The sequence below is a fragment of the Leguminivora glycinivorella genome, chromosome 19 (assembly GCF_023078275.1).
Source record: "Leguminivora glycinivorella isolate SPB_JAAS2020 chromosome 19, LegGlyc_1.1, whole genome shotgun sequence".
Classification (NCBI taxonomy): Eukaryota; Metazoa; Arthropoda; class Insecta; order Lepidoptera; family Tortricidae; genus Leguminivora; species Leguminivora glycinivorella.
The window spans coordinates 5,258,400-5,278,324 of record NC_062989.1 but is presented as its reverse complement, the minus strand read 5'-3'; the positions used below and the strand labels follow the sequence as shown (position 1 = coordinate 5,278,324).

General features: G+C 36.3%; 3 protein-coding genes across 3 annotated transcripts in view; 1 reads left to right on the top strand and 2 right to left on the bottom strand.

Annotated features, from left to right (window-relative positions):
• LOC125236382 (jmjC domain-containing histone demethylation protein 1) overlaps window positions 1-3,357 on the bottom strand; it is a 53,996-nt gene extending 50,639 nt beyond the window's left edge. The window contains exons 1-2 of the mRNA XM_048143164.1: window positions 3,214-3,357; window positions 950-1,176 (exon numbers count right to left, since the gene is read on the bottom strand). Coding sequence (XP_047999121.1) covers window positions 950-1,176; window positions 3,214-3,261 — 275 coding nt within the window. The 5' untranslated portion in view covers window positions 3,262-3,357. The remainder of the gene's footprint in view (window positions 1-949; window positions 1,177-3,213) is intronic.
• A 3,487-nt stretch (window positions 3,358-6,844) lies between these two features.
• Window positions 6,845-19,925, bottom strand: part of LOC125236849 (methyl-CpG-binding domain protein 4-like) — a 58,973-nt gene continuing 45,892 nt past the window's right edge. Inside the window, exon 2 of the mRNA XM_048143788.1 lies at window positions 6,845-7,687. Within this exon, the coding sequence (XP_047999745.1) occupies window positions 6,969-7,679 (711 nt within the window). The 5' untranslated portion in view covers window positions 7,680-7,687 and the 3' untranslated portion in view covers window positions 6,845-6,968. The remainder of the gene's footprint in view (window positions 7,688-19,925) is intronic.
• Window positions 17,129-19,925, top strand: part of LOC125236848 (calcium release-activated calcium channel protein 1-like) — a 130,463-nt gene continuing 127,666 nt past the window's right edge. Inside the window, exon 1 of the mRNA XM_048143786.1 lies at window positions 17,129-17,462. The gene's annotated coding sequence lies outside the window, so the exon portion shown is untranslated. The remainder of the gene's footprint in view (window positions 17,463-19,925) is intronic.

The following is a 19,925-nucleotide window of genomic DNA, read 5'->3' as shown; positions in this document are numbered from 1 at the left end:
AACGTAACTCGTACTCGTAACTAACCATAATTCGTGAGAGGTCTTTAGACCCCCTACTGCAGTGAACGTGTTAAAAAGATCGCAACGTAGGAGGATTGTAAATTGAATTACAGTAGGTTAGGTACCTCATTTAAATCAGAAGTTAAAAGTTAATAAAATTTTACGTCTTTCTATACCAAAATAGAATCGAGGTAGGAGGGCCGTAGGAGAAAGGTCATAAGTAGGGTCACTGCAAGCTAATCTGTCAGCAATGTTGACAGAGTTTGCGCGTGTTAATTTAAAGTCATAATTTCATACAAGTTTAGTAGGTATATTTAAAATAACCCTTGCGCAATCTGTGCTAACCAAATCGTTGCGAACTTATCTTGGTCCGACTCTAGTATTTCAAACCTCAGTCATAATCAAAATGTTAAGAGGATACATAATACTAACTAAATTAATTATGATTGTGACGTGATGAAAGGTAACATACATATTGCCAGATATGACGTCATGTTACGCCATGATTTTGCTGAAAAGGTACACGTGAGATATTTTGTTTACGTAAACATAATCATATGTTACAAAATTAATAAATTATTGCAAACTAGGTATCCTTAAATAATTTTAGCTTAATCTGACACTAGGAGGTCATGGAAAACTGAAAACGTCTAGCAGTTACAGGTACTAAATAGCCAAGTGGGTCTTCTTATCTTATCTATAGGATGAGCTAGAGCTATAAATGATGTATTGTAACACCTACTTAAAAATGTCGCCATTGATGAGTCTAACTTAACTTTTCGATTTTGAAGTTGTCCCAAAATTTACTAGCCATTCATACCTATTAAATGTCTTTTACAAAATACCTATTTAATGTCTGTTACAAAATAATTACTTACATAAGTAATTTCAATAACCTATAATAATACACTTAGAAGCTATCATCATGTCTATAAAAATACAAACATACCTCAGTCCCAATCCAGTTCTCTCCTTAAAGAGCAGCGGAGTTGTGAATCCATTTTTCTGCAGGTAAGCCACTGTGAGCTCTGAGCCAAACATCTCGTGTATGGAGCCGGGGTGCTCAAAGCGGGGGCTCTCCAGCTTGTCGGCCAGGGAGAACCCTCGGCCACCTTCCACATCATCGTCTCCGAGGGCCCACTCATCGGAGTAGAGCTTGCGCTGCTTGCGTTCGCGCTGTTGGAATAATACATTTATTTAAATCATGTGTTTTAAAATAAAAGTAATGTGCTTATTTTGGCAGATGCCATCAGATCGCACAGGATGGGAGCAATGGTGAAATCTAGTGTTGCAGGCCAATATTCACTTCGAGTACCTGAGCCAGCAAAATAAGTATCAATTTAAATAGCTGCAATCTCTAATAAATTAATATATAAATAAATAAATAAATAAATTATAAATATATTGTAGCAAAGCTTGTACTATGGGTGCTAAGCGACAATATACATACTTAAACAGATAATATACATACTTATATACATAGAAAACATCCGTGACTCAGGAATAAATATCTGTGCTCATCACACAAATAAATGCCCTTACAGGGATTCAAATCCAGGACCGCGGCTTAGCAGGCAGGGTCACTACCGACTGAGCCAGACCAGTCATATTATGAAAGAATGTATTTCATTATGATAACATTTGTTAAGTCAAGCGCAAAATATTATTTTTTTAAACACTTCAATGGATGTTTGGTTCATGTCCCATGCATTGTAGATATTTCATCTACAATTCTAATTATTTTGACTGCCATAGTTATCAGACTCATTTATATACTAATTGGTAATTGCATAGATAGATTATAACTGAAGGACAATAGTTATTTTGCAGAAAAATAAACATACAATCTTGCACCTATTGTTAAAAATATGTAGAGATGCAACAAGCTTTAAAGGATTTCAAGAGAATATCTACATGACACACTTAAACTGGCACATTAGCATGGCAGAACCTAAAATAGGTATATTCAATACAAAATAGAAATATGACCGACTAGGTACCTTTTATATTTATTTCTTTGTTATTCAAGAGACTACATAGAATTTGTGTATATTTCATGAGAGAGTTCAGTTTATAACTGTTACTTAAATTGACATACAATCTAGCTCAAACATGAATTTTGTGTTATCTAATCTATGAGTCAAGTATAAAATTGATTGCTTCTAACAGAAAATGGCAATTAGAGCCCACTGTAACTGAAATAGGTTCTACAAAAGTTACAGCTATGACAAAAATACTACTATTACTATTACTTCCTGACCAGACAGACTTTCACTTTTAACACTTTAGTGTATGAAGATCATGGTTCTGCGTTTGTTACCTATTCGCATAGAGCTGCTTCAGCTGAGCACAGCAAGATCTATTTAGTAAAAGTACCTATTAAGTAGCAGTAGCAGATAATAAATAAGTGGGTTACATTTTTTAACGCACATCAAGGCCAATGAAATCTTACTACCAAGAGAGAACTGTGCCAAAGTAGGCTCGTAATTATACTGGCATAACAATAAAACTTTGATGAGAAGGCTGTTTACCTTCGCGGCCGTAACAAAGAACCCAGTGTAGTGACACGAGACCGAGCCGAATATGTCTAAATATAAATGAAACGCTAATCATTACAAAATTATATGTTTGACATCGTAGGCATACGTTTTACGAGTATATTGTTTATCAAGCAGGAGTAATAAAGTATTGCGAATGGAGCGATCTCGCAGCCGAGTCGCCGAGCGACGAGTACGAGTAATCGTGCAGTGTGGTCGGAGTTCGGCTCGCTCGCAGCTACAGAGCGCACGCCCCTGGCCGGCTGCCCTCTCCGCCAACCCGCAGGAAACGCCTTCGTCAGGCCCTACCAGATGCTCAGACGACGTCGAAGCCGGTGCACGCACCTTGTCTACATAAACGCCGCTACTTCGCAATGCTGCGGGCTACGGAACTATTATAGATTTTGACGCCTTCTCGCATGCGCGAATGCATACGGCCGCCGCGTTTTAAACTCGGTCGCGGCGCGATCGCAAAAAAACGGAGTCCGATGACCCATGATGATTATAATTTCATTGATAGGATATTCCCAGACACAATTTCTAACACATTCCTGTAACTTTCATTAATCGATACACGATGCAGCGATGCACCATTTCGTGTTTACGTGATCCCAGATAAAGCCACCATGGCGTCACCCGGGACTAAATACGTAAAAATTTAACAATAAACACTCACCAGTTGCCTCGGAACTTGTTTTTTGCTGTTCGGCAGTGTTTCCGACATGTTTCTGTTAGTCAGAAACACTGCACCGCGAATTTAACACTATTTTACGTAAATATTTTACACAGAGCACGAGAAAAAGCAACGCAATCCACCATTTGCCACAGTCGACACTACTGCCAACATCGCGGCGAGTAATCACTCCGGCATTTTTCTATAGGTTGGTAGTATGTGTGGCGTTCTATTGGTTTATTTATGGATAAGAATACGGCGGGAACATTTGAAACAATGCGAAGACATTGACGTTTGTCGATCTTATTTACGATTGAACAAATACTTAGCGGAAAAAATATATCGTTATTTTTAACTCGTATTAAGAATATTATTCTTTTAAATAATATAAAATATATGTTAACGCAGTAAAATCATATTTCGTCACATGTAGCATAACGTACCTAGGTAATTAAATTAAACACCACCAGCGGCGCAGCATAAAATGCATTACTAAATCAAAAAATTAAACGTAGCTACTTAATGGACACACATGTCATTGTTGTAAATACCGTCATGATACCGTCAATAATAATTAGGTCCATTTTTTTCTTAAAAAATGCTTCACATAAGAGAAACCTAAAATTTTCCTCCTGTTTTACAAAAATTATAGTTTTCTTAGTTCTTATTTACTGACAGACTTGTTTGACAGAGTATAGATGGCGATGGCGCTCCGCTAGATTTCAGAGAGGCATTTCATCTCTATGAGAGAGAGTCATGAGCAATTTTAAACTATTCTCTGTAGTTCAAACCACGACCTATTAATTTAAAGATACCTAGGAACTATTCAAGTATTCATAGTTAAATTCCACAATATCAAAGCTATAAAATTTATGGGAAATAGATTATACAATGAAACATATTATAAATAGTTGATAATTTATTGAATTAATATCTTAAACATTATAACGATATAAAATTAAAAATGGTTTTTATAATAAAATTATTAAATTTAATTTACAAAAAAACATAAACAATCATGATATTATATAAATGATGATTTCGGATCATAAATGCTAAATAATTAAGCATTACTTAATTGCAATTTACCTAAATTGATTGATTAGGTCAAGGCCAATTTATACAGGATGTATTTTGATAGCGGGTCAGTAAAGGCAGGTTTGAGATCCCGTAGTCCTACGTGAAAATGGTCTAAGGAGACCATCCATCGATTTCAAAATGATGAAAAATGGCATTTACAGATTTTGGAAAAAATATACAGGGTGCGAGAAAAAGGGCATTTTTGACAAACTGTTTCAATCGATCCCATTCCTATCCAGGGTCAAAAGCTTGTATGGGACCAAAAAAAATTCCGCTTAGAAAAGTCACAAATCGCGAAAAACTATTCTTAATACAACTTGTATGAAAAAAAAATTGTTTTTCGCATGGTGTTTTTTTAAAGCCAATCGATTTCATTCCTATTCAGTATCAATACTTGCTTAGGGGTCAACTCACGGCAATGCACTAAAAATCCAGAAATCAATGGATACATTTTACTATGGGGAAAATGTGGAAAAAGTTTTCTTCAATTTGTGGCTCTTTAGTACATTACCGCAAGTTGAGCCCACAGAAACTATCTATACTGAATAGGAATGGAATCGATTGGCATCATAAAAACACCATCTGAAAAAAAAAATCTTTTTCATACAAATTGTATGGGAAAAGTTTTTTTGCGATTTTCTAGCCGGAATTTTATTTTTGGGTTCATACAAATTTTTTTTTGATCCTGGATAGAAATTGAATCGATTGACATAAAAAAAAAGTTTTGTCAAAAATGCACTTTTCCTCGCACCCTGTATGTTTATTCCAAAATCTGTAAATGCCATTTTTCATCAATTTGAAATCGATGGATGGTCTCCTTAGACCATTTTCACGTAGATATACGGGATCTCATAGCAGCCCTTACTGACCCGCTATCAAAATACATCCTGTATAAGATTTAGTGCGTTTTCACATTATCCGATCCGATATCGGATGTCGGACCGATATCCCATACATTACAGGCGCCATCTTGGATTTTTTCTATTGAAATCCTTCCGACATCCGATATCGGATCGGATAATGTGAAAACGGCCTTACAGTCTCCATACGAAGAATCGTACCTCATTTTTTAGCGCCACCTATTAAATACTATCATTACTACACTGATGATGCCTACAATATATATTTTTTCTACTCCCGTGTTGTTATTCGTCATTTACCGTGTCGTGCATAGATCGTTAAAATCCTACATAAAAGATGCCCGCCCCCGGCCGGCGCCCCGCGCACCCACACATACGATATAGCTCTTACAGCATTGTTAGGATGCCTTTAAGGGATATAGTGGGCCGCGGGACGCCGGCCGGGGGCGGGCGGCGGTGCGGGGGAGTGCGAGCGACAGGGTGAGTGCAGAAACATTGCAGAGGACAAGTCAAAATACTTATAGGAAACAGTGCGAATTTCACGAAAGTTATTCTAGAAAACTATTCAAAAGTAAGTGCATGGTCGTAGAAAAAGTATTGTATGCAACGGTGTTTAACTGAGTCAAAAAATACTCGTGGCGTCTTAATAACAATTTTCGGCTTCGCCTCAAATTGTTACCCACGCCACTCGTCTTTTTTGACCTCCTTTAAACGCCTGTTGCATAAAATACTATTTTTAAATGTGTATTGACGTGATATCATGACATGAAAATAAAGAAGCATAATTATATCATTTGTTCTTATAAAAATAAAAACACGCAAAAATATTTCGGGAAAATACGATTTTGGCCACTTCCAGGCTGCGAAACAGCGCCATGGGTAGGTACACTTTTTTGTACGGGTTATATGGTCCTTGATTAGATTTAGTTTTAGATTTTACAGAACGTTTGTTTTTCCTCGTGTTGGTGTGGTGAAAAATTTCGTGCATGTAAGCCTTCGCAGCGCTCAAGATTCCACTTTTGAAACCACTCGCTACGCTCGTGGTTTAATATTTAGCACAAGAGGTTAATACTTATTTTTACAAGGGGGCAAAGTTGTTGTTGATTAGGAGTGGAATTCCGATTCCGAGACACGGTTTAAACAAAGTTTACCACCGAGTGAAACGCAAACTTTTTCTCCACACCAACAACTAAAATTTGAATTAAATTACTTTGCACTCTTGTGGATAAAACGCAACCTTCTCATCAGTTTAGAAGAATCAAAAGAGCCTTTGCCAGTTGGTGTGGTAGAAACAAAACAAAAACTTTACCCCCTTGTAACTTGTAACAAACTAATATAGCCTAATAACAAAATTACTGTACATTACAAATTAATTACAATTCTTATGTTCTAAAACCAAATTGATCATTCAAGTACAATCTGTCTTACAAAGATATTACCTACTTTTCTTAATGTTTGTGCGTTAACTATAACATAGTAGGTACCTAAATGTTTTTGAAAGAAAATGTCAAGTATGCTAAGTAACTGGTTACAGGAAATTTTTACATATATTCTATCTAAATACTTTATATAAATGAAAAGAAACTGACTAAGTAACTGACTGACTGACATATCAACGCACAGCCGAAACCGCTAGTCCTAGAGATTCCAAATTTGGCACGTGGGTAACGTAGGTTCCTTAAAAGGTGTAGAGGAGCACTAAGAAAGGATTTTTCAAAATTCATCTCCTAAGGGGGTGAAATGGGGGTCCAAAGTTTGTATGGGAAAATAGTTTACTACGCGGGCGAAGCTGCGGGAAAAATCTAGTAGTTTATACTTTTAGTCAACATTCCTCAATGTAATGCTATAATATTTCAACACTGGGTCCTCGATAACACACTCACAATCAGCCACTCCGTTATCACTTAAAAATTCCGTTCTACGCAACCAATCTACATACAGCTTCAAATACCTGTCCCCAGGGTCTACATCTGTGTGTCCCAAGCAAAATATCCTATACGCGTCCTCGCCATACTTCCCTATACCGTGTAAATCGCTAGCTCGCCGCCATTTTGAAGCGATGAACTGATAAGTCAACTTCCAGATCATATGTCCCCTTTTCCTTAACCCTAGAGTATCAAAAAAGCGTTCTAGTGACCTAGGAGCGTCGTTTAAAACGTGGTACGGTGTGGGATATTCTTCGAAGAACTTTTGCATGAATGGCCTAGCGGTTTTGCCTGAAGTTTTCGTTAGGAATATTGTTGCTATTAACATTGCCCAGGGGTTAGTAGAAAATTCTTCTTCGAAGACATAGTGCGGTGATAGTGGCATGTCCCTTGGTGTTATGTTATAGAAGGGGTCTATTTTGATTGGTTCTTGTTCTTGTATTGTGAGCTGGGAGAGATTGAGTAGCTCGTCGAGGCACTGGCTGGAGTCTTGGGACTCTTGGGAGGAATCTAGATTGGTTGATGGTGTTCTATTGGAGCTTTTGGTTGGTAATGATGAGTCTTCTTGGAAGAACCTGCTGACGCACAGCTCAGGTGTTGTCATGGTGGTACCTGAAATTGAAATAAATACATTTTATTTTAATTATTTGTTCTGATTAATAGGTAGGGTAAGGCCGTTTTCACATTATCCGATCCGATATCGGATGTAGGAAGGATGTAAAATGTAAGATTTATGCGCTTCCAGGTTTTTATTTATGTATTTGATAGATCATTATTACTAAAAAACTATATAAAACGCAAAAATTGCGGATTTAATGCAGATGGCACTTTCCTACAACAGTTTTTGTCCGAGGCACCACCGAACTGGCGATATCGGCAGGACGCTTCCGACATTTTTGGCATGCCGGACCCCCCGCCAGCTGTCGGCCGATAATATTTGTATGTGTGCGTATATAATGTAGGTATACGTTTGTAGTAGTGTGCGTGACAAAAATGGCGTCTATTAAATAGGCTTGTGCCGTTTCGTTCGTTGATCGGAGCGCTCCGATCTCGTTCAATCGCTCCCACGAACTAGTTCGCTCTTTTAGGTCTTTTGCTCATTTAGTTCAGCCAGACCAGCGACCACTGCGGTCGGAAAGATCAGAACGAATGGGACCGAATAGTGTCAAAATGATACAAATAGTCCACAGATAGTAACATTCCGGGCCGAAAGGTTGTAAGTAAACGAAGTTCAATATGAAAACTTGACGTTTTTTGTTGCTCTGCTAAGTAGCTCTCGCTCTCGGTCGGCGCAGTCACACACTCGTTCTCGATCGAAACCGCTCGCGCTCGCCGATCCTATACTGAACTAAATGAGCAAAGACATATAGTTAAATGTAAAATTATTTATTTTACCTGCACACACTTGAGTATTTTTATGCTCGTTATTTTAATTTTACAATAAAATATTTGAAATATAGTGCTTATAATTATTAAGTATAAAACTTTTTAAAAATATTTTTTGATACAAAATCATACTTCATTGATTTGGAACAATGCGTTTTATCGGACCGACATCCGACACTATCGGAAGCGTTTATCGGGTGTAGGATGTCGGTCCGACACCCGATATCGGATCGGATAATGTGAAAACGGCCTAACTAGAGTAGAGTACCTAAGTACTCGTATATTCAACTACACTATAATTTTAGATAATTACCTATGTACAATGTGGACACATATTTTTATTCAATACCTGCAGGGCTAGCACATGATTGGCGCGAGAGTATATCGCCGCGAGATCACACGTCTTCTTCTAACTTCTAAGAACGGGTAGTCTATCTCGCTGCGACATATTCTCGCGTCAATCATGTGCTAACCCTGCTGTACCTAATAACCTATCTAAAATTAACAATGATTTATACTTAATATACGAATCAATTCGTAAATAGCCAATTCACTCGAATCCTATACCCGGATGAGCCGAGCAAAGTTCGAAGGTGCAAGGTACAAAAACCATATACATAGTCGTCTCGCGCATGCGTGGGTTTTGCCCGCGGTTCTTTACTAAAGAATGATCACAAAAACTTTACAATGGCAATGATGAGAGCGAGGTTTTTATAGGTGTATCTATTAGGCACCAGTCCCTACACTCAATGAATTTATTTAGTTATTTAAACGTTACTCAACAATAAAGGAAATTACCAATGGAAGACTAATAAAAAGAAGAAGAAGATTAATTCTCCGCCAGTCAACCATAGGGCAAAAAACTAAAACATGCTAATAAATTATGACAAATATTGTAAAATAATATTCACAGTTTACACTTTATACTCAAAGTTACACCCAAGACTGGAACTTGATACCTATTAGAACACCCTTTATTTTTATTTTCTTTAATTAAAAAAAAATGTTTCATAAAATATCTAGAAAAACAAAAAAAAGTCTACTGAATATTTGATACTTTAATTGCAATAAACCGGATGTACAGTCAACCAATTGGAACCCTTGGCCACTATACATATACAACCATGTTAAAATGACAAGCAGTAAGAGATTTCTTACAATCTGATTTATAACGTCCCTGTGACATAGTTCTACAGTGGCCTAGAGTTCCAATTGGTTGACTGTACGGGGTTTTCTCTTTATAACAGTGTTATTTTTGTAGTTAAGTATTTACATAGGTAGCTTGTTATTTAATTTTATTTTTAGGTTTAATTTTAGTTTTAATTGTTTTCATCACACCCGCACTTTAAATGTGCCATTGCGCGCAGGCGGAGCGTGAGTTATAGAAAAATCGTTCTCCCAAGGGAATAATGAAATTTCTTGTACCGTACTTAACTTTTTTACATCTATTTACATATTTTTTACATTGTGAGTGTGATGAAAAACATTGTGTGTAACTCGGGGAGTATGAATATTACTAACTCGAGTCTTTAAATCGCTCCGGCAAGCCGTCGCGATTTAACTTACTCTCGTTAGTAATATTCAACTTCCTCCCCTTGTTGCACAATGTACTATTAGTCATATTATTAGTATACCTGATGTATGAATATCCTAAAAAAATTTATTATAAAGCACCGAGTAATTAAATTACCTATTTACAGCTGCTAATTTTTTGGGAGTTACTGTCGTTTTTACCCACTGAATGAAACTCACTCCTTCTACATTAAATTCAGTAGGAGAATGAGCAAATTACCTCATGAAGCACAAAGTTAAAACAAGTTTTAAACATATTATGAGTCTGTTGCGTTATTAAATTTTGGTATGTTGATTGAGTTATGTGAACTTCATGGTAATTTTGCCCTAACCGTCTTAAATAACTCCGCGAATGAATGTCATGTCCAAGTTACGTTATAGTCTGAGCAAAGGTCCGAAGGTCAATGAACTTTAGTAAAAGCTGTGTAAAAAAATGCACACTCATGTTTTTGAACTATGATGCCTATAGGATGTGTATGGTACCGTACGGTACTTATTAATTTATTTCTTGCTTAGAAAATGCAGTTTATAGTACTTTACACCCTCAGAGAACATAATTACGCTTAACCACACTTCGGACACTGTATATAGGTGGGTTCCTAGCACACAGTCTAAGCTCGTGTAGGTGAACGCGTACTAAGCTTGTATGAGTGAAATATGACAGGTCGATTGTTCGCATTTTTGACAGGCGGTAACTGTGAGGTAACCGAGAGGGGGTGGGTGGCACTTTCAGCGGAGAGCGGGAGTGGCCATACTGTACGATAGTACTCTTTATTATACTGTGACTTAACCTTACCTACTACAGCTTGTATAAATTAATTGTATAAAAACCTTAAGAAGGGACATAAGGGGCCGTCCATAAATTACGTCATTCTAAATTAGGGGGGGGGGGGGGTTTGGTCTGCGGATGACGGTAAATGATAGATGGGGGGGGGGGGGGGTGTTTCGAAATTGACGTCATTCTTATTTATTTATTTATAGTTTATTTTTCACGTACAAAAAGATTATTTCTAAAAAGAAATTTCTTCCAGCACACCTAGTAAGTGAGACTGCAAATGTGAGAGGCGGCTAAGGCGCATACAATACTAAAATAACTCATAATAAACATACATAAGTAATGCAACATAGATGTACACAAATACAGTAATAACTACAGATAAAATACTCTAACAATAATATTACATATAATACTAGCTGCCCGCCCCGGCTTCGCCCGTGGTACTTAAATGTATTATACATATAAACCTTCTTTAAGAATCAGTCTATCTATTTAAAATAAAAAAACCGCATCAAAATCCGTTGCGTAGTTTTAAAGATCTAAGCATACATAGGGACAGACAGCGAAAGCGACTTTGTTTTATACTATGTATTTATATTATATTATAAGTAGTTATATTATATCAATGATTATTGCCAAAGTAAAAATAATAAAAGATGATTCTATAACCAAGTGTTTTAATCATATAATACCCTATTTTTCTCAAATCTGCAATGTTTTATTTTGTCAAACTGGTAATGACGTCAATTTTGGGAGAAGGGGGGGGGGTCATTAAGATATGACGATAGGATGATTATAGGGGGGGGGGTCTAAAATCTGAAAAAATCGATGACGTAATTTATGGACAGCCCCTAATATACGTACTATTACGTATGTAGGGGGTGCGCCAAAGTTCATAAAACCGGCCAAGAGCGTGTCGGGCCACGTTCAGTGTAGGGTTCCGTAGTTTTACGTATTTTTCTCAAAAACTACTGAACCTATTAAGTTCAAAATAATTTTCCTAGAAAGTTTATAAAGTTCTACTTTTGTGATTTTTTTCATATTTTTAACCGCCTTCCAAATCTCAAAGGAAGGGGTTCTCAATTCGTCTATTTTTTTTTTTAAATGTTTGTTCCTCGATATCTCCGTCGTTACTGGACCGATTTTGAAATTTTTTTTTTTTATTGAATGTATATGCATACAGATTGGTCCCATTTTTCTCAGAACCCAGTTCTGATGATGGGATCCTGAAGAAATCGAGGGAACTCCTCAAATCTGAAAGGCATACATATGGTGATTTTTGTGTTTTTAAAGGAACAGCATGCATTTACGTACGGAACAGTGACATTTGGTGCAGTGGAACTCCTGATGATGGTCAGAATGGAACTCCTCAAATCTGAATGGCACACTTATAGTGACTTTGGTATTTTTATGAGAACAGCATGCACTTACGTCCAGAACAGTGACATTTGGTGCAGTGGAACTCCTGATGATGGTCAGAACGGAACTCCTCAAATCTGAACGGCACACTTATAGTGACTTTGGTATTTTTATAAGAACAGCATGCGCTTACGTCCAGAACAGTGACATTTGGTGCAGTGGAACTCATGCGCGGATCCACGGGGGGGGGGTCATGGGGGTCATGACCCCCCCCCTGGAGCCTAGGTTAGCCATACAAATAGACCACGTGACCCCCCCTTTGGGGCCTGGGCCTTTACTACGTGACCCCCCCCTGGGCACGAAGCTGGATCCGCGCTTGGTGGAACTGCTGATGAAGAGTGAGCCGCCCCTGGTTAGAGTTCCGTTCTGATAATCATTCTCATCTGTAAGTACTTCAGAATCATCCAGATTTCAAAATTGGTTCAGAAATGACGGAGATATCGAATAACAAACATTACAAAATATACAGACGAATTGATAACATAATCCAACATTTGAAAGTATTTATCACCAGAACCCCAAAGGAAGGCGGTTTTTTTTTTCTTAAAAATTATTTAAACATATGGTTTTGGAGATAGTTGAAGGGATGGAGAGTGACATAGACTACTTTTCGTCTCTTTCTAACCCCCCCACTTCCCAAAAATGGGGGATGGACGTTTGTATGGAGCATTGCGCAATTTTGAACTTAATGCGAGCGAAGCTGCGGGCGAAAGCTAGTAATTTATAAATGAGCAAATCACATTTTTAATTTATGTATATTTATTATTGTGGACATGGATTTGCATAACATTCAATTAAATAATCGTGATTGTGATTGACATGTTTCCATAATCAAACGAGTTCTGATTAATTGGGAAAGTACAATCATGAGTATATTAGTTTTTTTTGTATTTATCATCTAAGTGTAAGTAGAGGAAAAAAACAATAATTATAGGAATAATAAAAAAATCGGTATATACATAAGCTGGCAGCGGAGCTATAAAAAAAGGAATTTTTTTATTTTTATTTTTCCTAATCAGAATTCGATAGGTGCTGAATATATGCTATTGCACTGTATAAACTAAAAACGGTTTACATATAGGTATGTATTGGTAAAATCTATCATTCATATAGTCGGAATTATCTTTCATACCTTATACTTTTTTACCTTTATTTTTCTACGAGTTTCACTTGATTTTGTTGCATAATGACAATTCATTCCACTACATATTTGTCATTTGTCATATATTTTACCTTCTCAAACATTTGGCAAGAGTGCGAAGTTGTGAGACTAAGCCGTTGGTATTTGCGTAAAGTAAATCCGAAAACAAATGAACATGCAACCGTTTCTTTACTCAAATCTGTCTCAAGTCTGCCTTTGTCATGGAGATCAAGATACTCAGCATAGTATGTAAGATTAAGTACCTGGAACTCGCACATTCACAGTGGTACAGGGGGGGAATTCGGCTGGCGGCTAATTTCATCTAATCGAAATGCTTTCTGTTTTACACTATTGTGGCGACCGGTGGCCTAGTCGGTAGCGGTAGTGATCCTGCCTGCTACGCCGCGGTCCCGGGTTCGTATCCGTAGTCAACTAGGAACCCTTAATAATTTCGGAAATATTCGCTCCAAAAGTTTAATAAACCGGCCAAGTGCGAGTCGGACTCGCCCACCGAGGGTTCCGTACAAACTTTCTTTCAAACTACCTAGTAAAAATAATCTCATATTTTCATATAACTCTAATGACTTGACTAGAAGACAAAAGTATAGACACTAATGAGTATTATTGTGTATAGCGCCATCTCCCGGTCAATTTGCTAACTAATTTGCGCGACCTGGTTTTTCAGGGATAATTCATTATAATGTTAACCGATTTAAACAGTTTTTACTTTATTGGACAGAAGATGGTTTACGTAACACCTCGTATTAATTTGAAGTACGATATACATCCGCAAGGGTGGGTAAATTGAAAGTAAAAATCTGAAAAGTTTTTTGTGAATTAAAAAAAGTATTCAAAATACAAACACGATTATATTTTTCCTGTAATATTTAGCATAAAACCAATGTTTACTAAAATTTTCATAATTTTTCGTTGGTAAACTTCGGAGATAAGGGGGGGAACGGTATTTTTTTTTACATTTTCCTTCAAAATTTTTTTTTCCACAACAAAAAAATTATAAAAAATAGCTTATTTACGTTCAATTTGAGCTCTTTCCAACGATACCCCACTTGACCTAGTAACTTGAAATTTACAGTTTGCCCCCCTTTCATTTTGGCCATTTTCTACAATTAAAATTAATATATTTAAAAAAATTATACTTTCTATTTGTAGAGGTTTACAATGTTCATAACTATTCCAAATTTCAAGTTGATAGCATTAGTAGTTCTCGAGATATTTAGGAATGTGACAGACGGACAGACAGACGGACAGAGTCGCACCATAAGGGTTCCTGTTGTACCTTTTTGGTACGGAACCCTAAAAAATGAGCTTCCCTCTAACTTTTGAACCATAAGTTTAAAAAATATGAAAAAATCAGAAAAATAGAACTTTATAAAGAATTTCTAGGAAAATTATTTTGAACTTGATAAGTTGAACAGTTTTTGAAAAAAATACGGGAAACGGAACCCTACCATTGAGCGTGGCCCGACACGCTCTTGGCCGGTATTTGTTCATGAGTCATGGATGTTTTCTATGTATCTTCGTATGTCACCTAGAACCCACAATATGCTTTGCTTAGTTTGGGGCTAGGTTGATGATCTGTGTAAGGTGTACACTGTACATACTATGTATTATTTATTTATATATTATATTTATCGTGTTTGCCCGTGTGGTAACAGGTTACGAACTTTAGAAAATCACCACCCCCTTTCTTCCGTGAAACTTGAGCAGTTTCATGTGCTCTGCTCACCCCGTTTCGGAATCCAGGCGTGAGTTTATGTACGTATGTTTATTGTTCGAATAGACGATTGTCTTCACGAATGTATTTGCTTTATCATGATAATACAAAAAACATCTGTATAAAGGAAAGAATAACTCAATCAGCCATTTTTTACTTTTTCATGCAGTTTCAATCAACATGGTCATGAGTAATAGCCATGGCAATTTAATATTTAAATAACATTTGTACGAAAATAGTACATTTCGATACAAGTGCGTAAAAAAGGAAGTTCGAAACGAGTGGCGATAAATTACGAGACACGAGAGACACGAGTTATGAATTCCCTTTTCGCAAGTGTATCGAACGACGTTTTTCAGTACAGATGGACCTCCGAAGTTTCGACCTGCCATATAATGAACCACTTCTCGCACTAGTGCGTAAAAAAAACACCATCTGTACTGAAAAAATAGTTTCGACAAAGAGACAAAAATATTGTTAAAAGAAACTATAAAATATTGCAGTAGGTATAATAGGCTACTAGACTCATATCGAATTTGGCTCGATAAATGATTGTCTTCTGTAGTATTTGACATAAAAAAACAATATTTATAGATTTTGGGTATTAAAAGTGTATGATGTTGATGACTATGTATTTTCGATTGAAAACGCTGTCAGCGATGTAGTGAAGTGACTTCATCGAATTTGAACCTTGCTGCATGTCAAAATAATCACTGACATATTGAACTTTATGCCTTCATACTTAAAATAGTCAGAAAATATTGTTTTAGCATAGAATGACCTGATACACAGATAGTCTATAGATTAACATGACTGTGTTGTTTTCGCCTAATTACGTAAAAGTATAGGTATTTTAAAAATATTTTTCTCAAACATGGTATGAAATATTGATGTTATGTGCCTTATAATTGGCAGCGAAGTATGACGTTGCAGGTGCGGCTAGGACGATTGATAGATAATGGAATTTCATACAAACCTTGCCGGCCTTGGCCGGCAAAGTCCTCTTTTTTAATTTCCAAACACAGATAATTGTGACATAACATCCAGGTATTTAGCAAATTAAAAAAAAACTATAAGGGGCTTTATAGACGTGCCGACTGCAACTGGTACGGGCCCTAGACAATATTTGATTTTGGGTGCGTTTTCATACAAAAAAAATTTTTTTCGTTTTTTTTTGAATTTTTTTTTTAACTTTTTGTTTTTTTATAAGCGTATACGGGGTATCAAAGGGGAACGAAAATTCGATTATTTTTGCGCTAACACGCACCGTTTAGGAGATACAGCCATCCAAAGTTACTATTTTCAGTAGACTTTATTTATTTCATACCATGTTTGAGAGAAGCACTATACAATACATACCTCGGCGGGAAATGGGGTTGCCCCCTTTGTCCCGGCCTCTGTAGTAATGTACTATTTTGCTGTTTTTAAGTCATAATAAAATATGGTAATATTTTATTTCGGTTAATTGGACTGTACTTAATCATATCAGACAGACTTTGAAAATGGGTCAAGTAGCCTATTAATACAATGATGATGACTCACACGGATACGGATACACAAACAAGGCAATTCTTACTAATAGAATATTATGAATGTAAAAGTATTTAATTAATTACTCAATACTTTCAATTCTGTCTGATATCTCCAATCTTACCTAAACCAATAAGAAATAATAATAATAAAAAATATCAGTGAACGTAAGCCCGTATTCACATTAAGGATTTCAATGGAAAAAATCCAAGATGGCGCCTGTAATGTACGGGGTATCGGTCCGACATCCGATATCGAATCGGATAATGTGAAAACGAAACATGAACATGTAAAAATGTAAGTAGATAAAAGCGTCATACCAGCTGGTCACCATTCAAGATTTCAAACGAAAACAAAGCAACGATTCCCTAATACAATCGATCCATTGTTAACTATCAAAGATAAACTCAAGAATACTTAGATTATATATAAAGTCGTACATACCGGATTCCCGAGCCTTTTTCTTAGTTAAAACTTAGTTAGTAGCGAGTAGCTGTGCCGGCCAGACGACGCGCGCGCTCCGCGATATCGAGCGTTCATTAAAATCGAAAAACAAAACAATCGAATCGAATCGGTGTTCGAATTTCCGCGAAAAGTTTTGAATTAAGAACACTGTTTGCAAACTTTGAATCTCGAGTGGTTTCGGAATGCTTCCGTGTGAATAGTTTCGTGTTCGTAATTCAAATACGTGCAAGTGAGATTTTGTGCGGAAGTGACATCGATTGAACTTGTGCTGTCTGGAAGGCCGATACACGAGTGCTCGATAGAAACATCGATTATGGATATCAACTGACGGATTACGCTTGTATAAGAGTTAACACAAGAGGTATGTTTTTGTATTACTTTCTTATGATAAACTTGGCGTGGAAAGTCTAGAATTTTCTCTTGGACTCAAAATTTCTAACGACGATTTCATTGGTAATTCACATGAACATTTGTAATCAAACATAGTTATTAAAATACTTGATATGCTTATCAAAATTACAAACCACAAATAATGCAATCTGTGTAGAATTATTATGTCAGTCTTCCGATGAAATATTTTACCAAGAAGTGTAATAATTACAGGTATTACATAGGTATAATTAAAAAATTATAGACAATTATAGAAATAGACCTCGAACATTTTTCTTCCGTTTCACTACATATCTAAAAATAAAAATAAAAAGATGTTGTTCTAGGTATAACACTAATATTAAGCACAATAAAAACTGAACAAGTTATTTGCTTACTTATGCCATCTAATAATAGATTTATAATGCAATTAAGGAATGATGCAATTAGGTGAATGCAAAAAGGCTTGTCGTTGTAAAATCGCAAAAATCATCAATACAATAGGCTACTAGACTCTTATCGAATTTGGCACAAGAAATTATTGTTTCCTGTATTTATAGTGTCAAAATATATATTAAAAAAAACAGACGAATTGAGAACCGTCCTTCTTTGAGAGATTTGAGGCGGCGGTTAAAAAGAAAAAACTGACTGACTGACTTATCAACGCACAGCCGAAACCGCTAGCCCTAGAGATTCCAAATTTTGCACGTAGGTTCCTTATAAGGTGTAGAGGAGCACTAAGAAAGGTTTTTTCAGAATTCACCCCCTTGGGGGGTGAAATGAGGGTCCAAAGTTTGTATGGAACAATAAGATTAGATTAGTACGCGGGCGAAGCCGCGGGAAAAAACTAGTTTGACATAAGAAACCAATGTTTGGGTGATTCTAAGTTAAGAGGTACTTTCGACGGCACTGACAAAAAAATATATTTTTTCAGGATAATACTTCATAATAACATATTTATTTTATAAAACTAAATGTTTTCTACCTGGGCACTCAAAATTATTACAGAAATTCATGTAAATTTGTCACAATCAGCTCTAATGTAGGAAAAAATGTCTCTCCCCTGGCCTGTCCCCCAACCGAATTTATTTGTCAACAAGTAATTATGACTTTGTTAAAATTCACTTGTTATTTTAATAGCCTTAATTTTACAAACATAAATAACTAAGGAACAGTATTTTATGAGTGGAATTTCTTATATTACTGTATTTAACAACAATTATGAACTCCAAACTTTGTCCTACGTGTTTCGTGTCTCGTCCCCTGGCTTTTTAGTTTTCGTTCAAAAGTCGGTTTAATTTGTTAATCTGTGGAGGTTCTGTCGTCTAATACACAGGGTGTTATGTGAAGTTACCGTCAAGAGGCGCGTAAGGCAACTATGCATCCGTTTTGTTGATTATTTCGGCCACGGCACTCGCTGGGTACAGAAATGTTGAGTGAATGCAGTCTTTCCTCTGGTCACTTTTATTTCACAATCATTTGTTTAAATACTAATATATATAACAATATCCACTGTAAATGTTGAATATATTGTTACGTTTATTTATGAATTGCGTACGAGAAACACTTTTACAGCTATTTCTGATTTTCATCGAAAATGTATCTCCCCAGGGTCCCCTGGCGTATCGAAAAAAGCCAGGGGAGATGGCATTTTGTACTAGTTTTGATAGAGATAGATATCTTTTTTTCCGTTTTCGATTGTCTTAACCTTTGTTTAGCGTTGTGCCTACCTTTGTTTTTTACTATTTTTATTCTAGCTTTACGATAGAAGGTTTTCTTTCCAGAAAAACGCAACTATTAAGAAAAAAGAGGACACATTCACATTCAACTTCATATGAAATTTTCGTGAAGCTGTTTAATAAAAAGGTTTAATACTGATATTAAAAGGATAGGCTTTTGTTTACTTGTTGCCTATTGATTGTACATTAAAATTATTTTTGTTTTAATGGATAATATGGAGAAGTGAAAAATAAGTCAACTCATTAAGGAATTATCACTTTTCTTGCTGTAAAAATGTTATGAAATGTAAAGTCTGAGTATAAATAATCAATAATTATAATAAAAACAATAAATAGAGTTATTTCTTAAAAAATAAAACTAAATTTTTCATACAACTGTCTTTTCCCTGGTCACAAAGTATCCTCCCCTGTGCAACAGTATCTCCCCTGGACTGAGTATTTCCCCTGGTCGCTGATAAAACACGATAATAGTTATTTGTTATACAAGGGGGCAAAGTTGTATTTTAACGCCGAGTGTGGAATTGCAAAACGAGCAAGTGAAAGGATTCAATAGTTGAACCACGAGCGAAGCGAGTGGTTCGAGAATAGAATCCTGACCTTGCGAGTTTTTTAACACACGAGCAGTAAAATACATTTGCACCCGAGTGTAACACAAAACTTTTCCCCTCACTAAAGCGAGGAAACTACAACGCAAAAATGCGTTTATCACTCCTTCC